Consider the following 10,902-nt stretch of genomic DNA (forward strand, 5'->3'; position numbering starts at 1 on the left):
CCTTGGCCTGCGGCGCTAGCCTGCCTGCGGCAGGCAATGGCTTGTCCGTTGTCGGTTATTTTTTAACTTGTTGAATGCTGGGGGGCTCCGCCCCCCAGACCCCCCTACATTGTAAATAGAGTTGTTTTATCTACAGATAACACGATCTTGACCCTTGTCACTTTTTAACTTGTCGAGGCTGGGGGGCTCCGCCCCCCCGACCCCCCCTTTTTCCAAGACAGAAGTGGTCTATCTGCAGAAAACTCTATTTTTTTTGCCGTTTTTTTGGGGTTTTTCGCCTATAAAAACTGAACCATTTGAGCTAGGATGGTGAAATTTCGCGTGTGCCGAGCCAAGGACATACCCAAGAAGTGTGCAAAATCTCACCGAGATCGGCCGAGCCGTTCAGGAGGAGTAGTGCGGACACACAGACAGACGGACAGACAGACAGACAGACAGGAAAAACTTTTCAACCCCACTGGAGTAACAGGCTTTGCTATCGCTCAGCCAATAATTGTCACGAATCTGTTTTTATTTCGCACTGGAGCTGCTTTGATTCTAAGTTTGGAGTGTTAGCAACAGAAGCTGCAAACGATGCTTAACAATACAATATCCAAGTGCGTAATTTGTAACAAATTGGGACAATTCACATTAAACATATTGCACTAGTGACTGTTAAATATATCAACACAGGTACATACGTAGTCAAAAACTTAAAAGAAACAACACAGTACTAAATAAAATGGCCACTGGAAACTAACAATTTGCATTTGGAAGTGCGTAAACTTATTGTCACTTCCGACAGAAATATGTTTAACTGCAATGGCCATTTTTTCACAAATCAAATGAGAAACAAAGATATTAAAAAAAAAAAAGGTTTAACACTGCTCAAAAGAAAATAGAAATTCAGAAAAGAGTTTGACACTGTTCAAATTGTTCAAGATGTATCACTACCAGTTTCTTCATCACAACTGGACTCCTCACCATCCTGATGTTCAATCTCTTCTTCCTCGTAATCCGCCTCTGATTCTGTTCCATTCTGATTCCTTTCATTGTCATCACTCTCCTGTCCTAGTCCTTTCTCTTTCTTTTTACTATTTTCACCTCTGGCTGTTTTCTGATGTTTTGGTGTTGACGATGATGCCATACCTTTCCAGAACTATAAGAAAATGAGAACGTAAACAATTTTTACTAACGACATATGTTAACTTCAAAAACAGTTTAAATGTTATAGAGTCTGGAACAATAAGATTGATGTTTTGAAACTAAAGAACCATCCAGGTAATTTTTCTCACCTCAGTCTTATGTGACTGCTTTGACTTCAAAGATAAATCTTTCTGCTTGTCAGGGAACTGCAAAGTGAAAAATGAACCTGAGTTTACCTTGTATGTGAGCATAGAAAGGGAAATTGAAACGCACTGTCATGTTTTCTGCTAAACCAATCCTATAGAGAGGCAATTGTTCGAACGACTATCACATTACAATAAGTATACAATAAAAGTATTAAAAGTTTCTTACCCCTGGTTCATGGGTCTTCTTTTTTATTTTTTTTTTTGCAATTGGGGAAAGCTCAAAATCAGTTTGCTCCTGGGTGTTGATATCCAGAATATCCTAAATAAAAAACATTAACTATGTTTAAATTGAGAGTAAGTAGTGTAAGTAAGCTCAAGTTAAATAATTGCAAACAAAACTTCATGAGGTAAGTGTTAAAAATAATCCTAAAAGTTTATCTTTGTAGCCTGGAGAAGTAATGTTTCTCTTCGTTGTCAGGAACTAACTCACCTGTACTGATGTAGGGCGCTTGTTGCCTTTTGTGGGATGGTCATGGGAGTCATTCTTTACCTTTTTCTTTTTTATTTGTTTAGGCGAGGGCGAATAGGGCACCTGTGGCACAGCTTTCTTCTTGCTTGAACTAGATTTAGACTTGCTCTTGCTCCTGCGCCTTTTCAAACGTTTTTGCTCATCACAATTCTTATCCCCCTTTCTGCCTTTGAATCTTTGGTCCAAAGCTTCACCATCACTTCCCTTATCCTTCTTCGCATTTTCATTGCTTTCACCATCGCCAAGTGAAGACTCAGTTTCCTTCTGCTTCTTCTTATTTTTGACCAAAGGTTTTCTGACCTGCTCCGAATTTTCCCCCCATAATTTCCTCCTCTCGCAATAACATTTGGCATTAATACTTTCATTAACACTTAACTTGTCAACGCCCGTGAACTTATTCTGGAGGTACTGTATACTGCAACAGAAATTTTTTTAATTAGCATATTAGCTATGATTGGAGAGGTGATATAAAAAGAGTGACTGTTACTTACTCAATATAGTGTCTTTAATCTTTGGATCCATTTTGGTCGACCCTGGAGTTCTTCCTTCTGCCGTCATATTAGCCAAGACACTTGGTTCAAACAGATCATCCATAATGGCATAAACGTAATCTCTATCGGTTGAGTTTGGGTCTTTGTCGAGGATTTTCAATTTTCCTTTACAGGTAACAGAAATGTTGGTGGAACACCCTTTGTACAGGGGAATTAACTGAAATAAAATATAAAGATAAAATTAGCAAACAGTTAATTTCTTGTCATGAAAGAGAATCTGATGATAAAACAAAAATTATGTACCTGGTCGTCTCCTTGTTGTAAGGAAGTGTTAAATGTAAGGCCACTTCCATTCAAGTCTTTCGCTCCCTAAAAAATAACATAATGAAAATCAATAAAAATCAATTTTGAAATCAATAAACTACTGTGGTGAGACTCTGTTTACAAAACAACAAACATACTTTAACATTTTCATTGCTGTATACACAGTCATCTCCATAGCCTTTACACATATAGGTGGAAAACTTTTGAACTATATCTGTGGAAAGAATATTTATTTGAAACACTCCATGAACAGAGCTGGACATAAGACATGAGAGGAAAAATTACCTTTGCACTTGATACATGTACACAACAGGAAGCACTGATCAGTTTGAGACTGAGTATCAACAAATATCGGCATTGTAGCGTCAAGAAAAGTGGATGTGTCTTGACTTTCACTTCGGATTTCATCAGTCTTCACTTCCACTTCCGCCCCCTCACATAATAATATTGGAGAGTAAAAACTTACAGATTTAGAACTTGATGCCACTGGGCTGGTTGCAACTGAACTGGAAGTTGGAACTGAACTGGAAGTTGGATCTGAAGAGCGCGTTGGAACTGAAAAGCGCGTTGAAACTGAAGAGCATGTTGGAACTGAAGTGGAAGGAGTTGGCGTTGGAATAAGCGGTGAACTTGGTCCGACTACAGTAGTGTTTGATGAAATGTGATGTATCGCTAGAACCTCAACTGACCCGCCAGGTGTAGATTCTGGTTCCTAAACAAAAGTAAAAAAAATAAAAATTAACAGGTAAATATTGAATGGTTTCAATGAAGATTTTAAAGGTTGAAAAAAGTAAACTCACCATCAAATGACTCTGTTCCCTGCTTTTCATGAACTGTAACACAGAAAACACAAAAAATTAGGGACTATGACACCATAAGTTACGCAACAGAAATGCCCAACTGCAAGACATACGCTACCTGTTCTCTCTTCGAGATGAAAGTAGACCGTAGGCCAATGGAAGGTATCAGTTCCTTTAGAAGCTGCCCATCGATGGTCCTCAAAACCTCCAGCGATATGTCTTGATCTGTAAACAATAAAAAGGTTAGTCGTGTAACCACAAGAAAGAGTCTAGGTTATTTAACCACCAACATTTCATCAAAGCCAGAGCAGGATTGCTTTGGCTAATTCAACAACATAATTTTGAGACAAAGTGGATCAAAATACAGGACTGGCACAGCTAAGCTCCATATAAACTTGATTATTAAACACGGACACAAGGCAATGAAACCTATTAGCAGGTGGGTGTGAAACACAATAGAAAGCAGCTCAAACAAAAGTATGGCTAGGTTCGGGAAATAGGAAAATCCTAGCGCCTACATAGTTGGGCCAATCATTGTTTTGGTCTCTAGATGGGTCATTGACCGTCTTTGACACCGGCCGGCTGATCCACGCAAAACTTTCTTTCCCTTCCCTTGACGCTTACTTTGACCAACGATTTGACACCATTCTGAAACGAATTCGACCCTCACACAGATCACACATTAAACTCGTGGTAAAACTATGGAAACTACGGCTGCAGACAGATAGCCAGTCAAAGAACTGAAACTCAAACTTGTTCTCAGACAAGAAACCATACACTGTGGCAAAAAGGTACGGAAAATCCTGTTAATTTTTTTGCCAGGATTCTCCGTAGCCCTCTTATCAATATTCTCCGTAGGCTCTTACAGTATTCTCCGTAGGGCCGCACAGTATTCTCTGTAAATCCGCACAGTCTTCTCCGTAGGACCTAGAAGACTGTATAGTCCTACGGAGATCACTGTTCGGTCCTGCGGAGAATACTGTGCGGTCCTACAGAAAATACTGTAAGAGCCTACGGAGAATATTGATAAGGGGCCTACGGAGAATTACCACAAGCTGTTTACAGAATTTTCCGTAGCTTTTTGCCACAGTGTAACCTCTCCTTCCACCCGAGCGAGACGGGGACGGGAGTAAGGCCAACAACGCGACATAAAAATCTCTACGGACGCGATGTTATGGAAACCATCGCGATAAGCCCAAAAGGGGAATAAACTGGATGAATCTGACTTAAAACAAGGCAATGTGATCTGATGCGACGGCTAAAGCACAAGAACGGCTTAATCAAGTGACGAGAATCACGCGAACCATGCTTCGGCAGTTGGGAGACAGGTAAAGGAGCGAAATTCAAATTTAACGTTCCGGTCGTACAAAGCAATAGAAAAACGAATCCATACTAATTTTGATTCATGCGTGCAGTGAGGCATTACAAAAACGAAGTAGAAAGAAGCACTAAAATTCACGCTTACCACCAAACGTAGCGATCAGCTGGTCCAGTCCCCAGGCTGTCAGCAACGCGGACACGTCTGCGTCCATGGTTGTTGGCTGAGCGATAGCGAAGCCTGTTACTCCAGTGGGGTTGAAAAGTTTTTCCTGTCTGTCTGTCTGTCTGTCTGTCCGTCTGTGTGTGTGTCCGCAATACTCCTCCTGAACGGCTCGGCCGATCTCGGTGAGATTTAGCACACTTCTTGGGTATGTCCTTGGCTCGGCACACGCAGAAATCTGCAGGTAGATCACCTCTGGCTAGAAGAAGGGGGGGTCCCCCAGCCCCGACAAGTTAAAAAGCTACAAGGGTCAAGATCGTGTTATCTGTAGATGAAGCAACTCCCCCAGCATGCAACACATAAGAAGTAACCGACGATGGACAAGCCAATGCCTGCCGAAGGCAGGCTAGCGCCGCAGGCCAAGGTAGGTATGCCAGGCGCGGATTGGAGGAACAGGCCGCGAGATATCGCGAAGCCTGTTACGACAAGACGCGGTCTGGCGTAAACCTACCTTGTGGGTCAAGGTTGCCACAATGATTGACAAATGACCGACCGGCCACCTGAGCGCACGGAGTGCTGACGGCGCAAGTAACGTCATTGGCTGAGCGATAGCGAAGCCTATTACTCCATTGGGGTTGGAAAGTTTTTCCTGTCTGTCTGTCTGTTTGTCCGTCTGTCTGTGTGTCCGCACTACTCCTCCTGAACGGCTCGGCCGATCTCGGTGAGATTTCGCACACTTCTTGGGTATGTCCTTGGCTCGGCACACGCGAAATTTCATCATCCTAGCTCAACTGGTTCAGTTTTTAGAGCCGAAAAAAACACCTAAAAAACGGCGAAAAATCGAGTTTTCTGCAGGCAGATCACTTCTGTCTGGAAGAAGGGGGGTCTAGGGGGCGGAGCCCCCCAGCTCCGACAAGTTAAAAAGTTACAAGGGATTTTGAATGAAGGGGGGTCTGGGGGCGGAGCCCCCCAGCATGCCTCAAGTTAGAAGTAACCGACGATGGACCAGCCATTGCCTGCCGAAGGCACGCTAGCGCCGCAGGCCAAGGTAGGTACGCCAGGCGCGGATTGGAGGAACAGGCAGCGAGACATCGCGAAGCCCGTTACGACAAGACGCGGTCTGGCGTAAACCTACCTTGTAGTTGGTATGAAAAATTCACCTACGTGAAAAAAATCGACCTAATCGACCATCTCTTTGTCAAATCGACTAAACTATTTAGTTAGTAAAATCGACTAAGAGAAATTCGTCGATTTGACTTTACTTTTGGGACAGTGGAGGACGCGTGGCCATGAGGCCTCTGCACTCACAGACCAGATTGCCGGTCTTGCTGCCAGCTGGGGCCGCTTGGCTGGCGGGGCCTCGTCCTCGCGTGCTCGCTGCACCGGGCCGGCGCAGAGGGGTGTGTCTTCTTCTGACTAGCACAATGAAGAACATTTTAAGCAATACAGTAGGCTAAATTAAGGCAGTCTTTAATAAGTAACGATTTTAGTCTAGAATTAGGTAATAGAAAATTGACTGACAAGTGCCAGAAAATTGACTGTCAAGTGCCATATCAGTCAATGCAACGCCTTAACTAAAAATCACTGATGGAGACGCTGTTGCAGCTCCTGAACTACTTCCCGACGTATTCGATGACCACGGGCAATAACAGCAGCAGCGTTTCTTCTTCCAATGGGAACATCAGGGTCTTCTGGATCATCATCATCATCAAATTCCTCTGGTGGCTCATCATTTACATTGTAGTTGCCCAGTTGGACGTTGCCTTCAATCAGAAGGGGTGTATTACTGAGAACACACAGGTTGTGAAGTACACTCCCTGCATTCACAAACTTGCACACTTTCACGTAATGATAGTGTGGAACTCGCCCATCATTGAGGACCCTAAAATATTACAGTAACAATTAGACAAGGTAGGTTTACGCCAGACCGCGTCTTGTCGTAACAGGCTTCGCGATGTCTCGCTGCCTGTTCCTCCAATCCACGCCTGGCGTACCTACCTTGGCCTGCGGCGCTAGCCTGCCTGCGGCAGGCAATGGCTTGTCCATTGTCGGTTATTTTTGGCTGAGCGATAGCGAAGCCTGTTACTCCAGTGGGGTTGAAAAGTTTTTTCTGTCTGTCTGTGTGTCTGTGTGTCCGCACTACTCCTCCTAAACGGCTCGGCCGATCTCGATCTCGGTGAGATTTTGCACACTTTTTGGGTATGTCCTTGGCTCGGCACACGCGAAATTTCACTACCCTAGCTCAAATGGTTCAGTTTTTATAGCCAAAAAACATCTACAAAACGGCGAAAAATCGAGTTTTCCGCAGATAGATCACTTCTGTCTTGGAGAAAGGGAGGTCTGAGGGGGGGGAGGGGCGGGGAGGGGGAGCCCCCCAGCCTCGACAAGTTAAAAAGTGACAAGGGTCAAGATCGTGTTATCTGTAGATAAAACAACTCTATTTAGAATGTAGGGGGGTCTGGGAGGCGGAGCCCCCCAGCATTCAACAAGTTAAAAAATAACCAACAATGGACAAGCCATCGCCTGCCGCAAGCAGGCTAGCGCCGCAGGCCAAGGTAGGTACGCCAGGCGTGGATTGGAGGAACAGGCAGCGAGACATCGCGAAGCCTGTTACGACAAGACGCGGTCTGGCGTAAACCTACCTCGTTTAACTTGTTGAATGCATTCTAAATAGAGTTGTTTTATCTTCAGATAACACGATCTTGACCCTTGTCACTTTTAAACATGTCGAGGCTGGCCCCCTTTCTGGCGCCTGGCATTTACTTCAATCATCCTGCGGCGCAGAGCACTCCCCTCAAAAATGAATGAGTCGGCAGTTGACCCTGGATATCTTGCCAACACATTCATGATGTAGAGAGTTCGGTCACAGGTCTGAAAAATGAACAAAATAAAACTTTCCTCACTTTGGAGTTAGCTTGAATGGAACAAAAACTTGCAATGGTCCCTACAATCTGGGCATTAATACATGGATAATTTTTCCTTCCAATGAAAGCCTGCCTGTTTTCTTCTACTTTAGGTTTCCTGATTTTAAACAGGGACCCATCGGTATACCCAACGACCTCATTCACTTTTCCACCCATGCGCCGGTTTCTGACCAAAATAATGGGAGACAGACTAGTTAACACCTCGGGTGCATTTCTCATTGAACAACCGTTAAGACATTGCTCACCTGTCAATGCAATTATTCACTTCCCGGTCATTGGAGGGAAACCTCATCACTCGCGACAGGACCTCATCTTCGTTAAGAGCATCAGTCACTTCATCAATGTAGCCGCTGAGAGTGGATTGTCCTATGGGACAATCAAAGTTAGAACCAGTGGGCCTCTGGTATGTTCCTGTTGCATAAAAGCTGAGGACTTCAAGGAGCTGTAACAAAAACCAATAGGAGTAACTATAGAACATCCCTAGTGAGTCGCATCATGAAATAGTGTCTACACACCTTTAGCTCAAGAGGTACAGCAAGAGGGCTGTTACAGCGCCTCATGAAAGGCCGAATTAAATCGAGAACACTGAAAACCAGGTCCTGTGACAGCCGGTACTTCTTTATAAAAGCAGTATGTGAGACATTAAAGGGGTTAGTGGTATCCCTCAAATTTCTACGTCTGAGTTTCAATAAATAATTCTGTTGGCGACGCTCTCCATTGTATTCAGCCCGGAGCTCGTCCATGGCGGGATAGTCTTCTCCAATTCTAGGATCATCAGGATCAACATCATGAGGGTCATTCATTTCACAGTTAACTGTTGAGAAATAAAACATGATATAATTTCATTTGCAGTGTCTAGAGTAACACAACGAACGACAGTGACCGCAAAACTTACTGATTTTCGAGGCTGAAGATAAGTCGATCACAAAATCTTAATTTGGAATCAAATGCAAGTAGGCATTGGATTTTCAACTCTTCATGATGACTAAAAAACAAGCTTTGACAACTGACTGAGACAAGAGAGAGAGACTTCTAATGTGTTGGCCTCGGCCTCGGAGCCGTGTGGCTCAAGTTAGACAGGAGATGTTTACAAAAGCTTGGATACAAACATGCAGACCATGTTCACCAAAGTTTGTATACAAACAGGCAGACGATGTTGACAAAATTTAGTAAACAAAATAACAGCCAGTGATTGTTTGTATTTACTTGAGCAGACGACAACCCGATTCCACCAACCCACAAGCAAAAAGGCTTGACAAAATTTGAAAAGGTCTACATTGGTTCTAAACAAACTTGTTATGAAAAAATTTTGTTTCATATACGCCTCCTTTCATTTTATATGCATTATTCTATCAAAAATACGTCAAATATCGGTAAATAGCACCGTTGCCGATTTGCCCCTAACACGGGAGGATTTTTGTTTTTAGCCCGCATCACGTTGTCGCCCTGCTCCTCAAATGCGAACACTCCCATCCCCCACTCCCACTCTACACCCGACCGACCCACCCCATCAGCTGGTTGGTTGTTGTTTGTTGTGAGTACGGATTTTTACTTCAAATGTATCTTGAAAACTTATCGATCTGGATCCACCCCCACCCTCAGAGAGTTGCTAGCCCTTCCAACCCTCAATTTTCTTGAACTGCTCAAATGCAAACTTTCGGCTAGCGTTTGTATTTGGTACTCAACCTTAACCTATTACTCGTGCTGGATGAAGTACCTTATTGCTGCAATTAAATCAATACTTCTAATTTGTTTCTTTTACCAGCATCTTTAGTCTTCTGTGCCTTGTTTGTTTACAGTCAGCCACTAACTACATCAACCGAACTAGACCTGAACTCAAGTTCTTCTGCAGTGCTACCTGTGGAATCGGTTGCCCCATCTACACGTCATGCATACCAGCAAAGTATACCCGTTATGGAGACTCCCAGTATCCAGTCCCAAGGAGGAAGAAAAGTCGCAATGACGTCACAGTGATGTCAATATGATCAACAAAAAGTCACGGCCGAGTCTTGACCTAGAAATGACATTTTTTTGACTTTGCATTGAAAACCTCTACTTTGACTCCAGCACTTCGTATTGGTCAATCAGCCAACATTTTCCTAGTCCGAACAATTATTAGCCTGTTAAACTGCATTAATTTTTCCGTGACATTCGTTTGACTGTGTTTGACGTCCGGTTGACATCATTCCTCATAAATCATTCCACAAACGTCAAAATGATGTCATTTGTAAGTTTCCTAAGCAGACATTAGTGTATTTATTACAAGGTAGGTGTACGCCAGACCGTGTCTTGTCGTAACAGGCTTCGCGATGCTGCGCCAGTTACGACAATCCACGCCTGGCGTTACACCTACCTTGGCCTGCGGCGCTTGCCTGCCTTCAGCAGGCTAGGTTTCTTTTCCAGGCATCCGCATACCAATTTGCGTGATTGAAGGTCAAAACAGCATTTGATTTCGTGCCTAGGGCTGCATTGGCCTGACTTTTTGACTTGTCGAGGCTGGGGGGCTCCGCCTCCCAGACCCCCCTTTCCTCAAGACAGAAGTGATCTGCCTGCAGAAAACTCGATTTTTCGCCGTTTTTTAGGTGTTTTTCGGCCATAAAAACCGAACCAGTCGAGCTAGGATAGTGAGATTTCGCGTGTGCTGAGCCAAGAACATACCCAAAAAGTGTGCAAAATCTAACCGAGATCGGCCGAGCCGTTCAGGAGGAGTAGCGCGGACAAACACACACGCACGCACGCACGCAGACAGGAAAAATTTTTCAACCCCACCTGAGTAACAGGCTTTGCTATCGCTCAGCCAATTAATTCTCCCACCCTCACGCTGTTTTCGTGTGTTAAGTGTGCTTTAAAAAAAGAAGAACAAATTTGTGTTTGAAAAAGAGAAAAATAACGTTTATTCAGAGTCAAAAAACAACCTGAATAAAACAGAAATAGATAATTTTTGCAAAAGAACACATAAGACTGTAAAAATGATAACAGAAATACATTCACTTTGTACAAAAACAGCGCACAACTCATTAGAGACTTCAAATAATGGAACAAAATTTAGAGCTTAAGGCATAACAAATCTTCAAAAAAAAAAA

The 10,902-nt window shown here is 43.5% G+C and overlaps 1 protein-coding gene across 1 annotated transcript; it reads right to left on the bottom strand.

The window, feature by feature from the left end:
* Positions 1–2,112: 2,112 nt before the first annotated feature.
* On the bottom strand, positions 2,113–3,526 carry LOC117647910. The gene is made up of 7 exons (XM_034389885.1): positions 3,512–3,526; positions 3,416–3,448; positions 2,901–3,327; positions 2,753–2,829; positions 2,595–2,660; positions 2,292–2,508; positions 2,113–2,208 (listed from the first exon to the last, which is right to left on the bottom strand). The coding sequence occupies exons 1-7, from the start codon at positions 3,524–3,526 to the stop codon at positions 2,195–2,197; spliced, it is 849 nt and encodes a 282-aa protein (XP_034245776.1). The 3' UTR covers positions 2,113–2,194.
* Positions 3,527–10,902: the final 7,376 nt, after the last annotated feature.

Source organism: Thrips palmi, unplaced genomic scaffold (assembly GCF_012932325.1).
Source record: "Thrips palmi isolate BJ-2018 unplaced genomic scaffold, TpBJ-2018v1 HiC_scaffold_3, whole genome shotgun sequence".
NCBI lineage: Eukaryota > Metazoa > Arthropoda > Insecta > Thysanoptera > Thripidae > Thrips > Thrips palmi.

Coding starts and splice junctions, on each gene's coding strand:
- LOC117647910 (XM_034389885.1), bottom strand. Junction 3,328..3,415: donor GGGAACAGAGTCATTTGATG/GTGAGTTTACTT, acceptor ACTTTTGTTTAG/GAACCAGAATCTACACCTGG. Junction 2,509..2,594: donor TACAACAAGGAGACGACCAG/GTACATAATTTT, acceptor ATTTTATTTCAG/TTAATTCCCCTGTACAAAGG.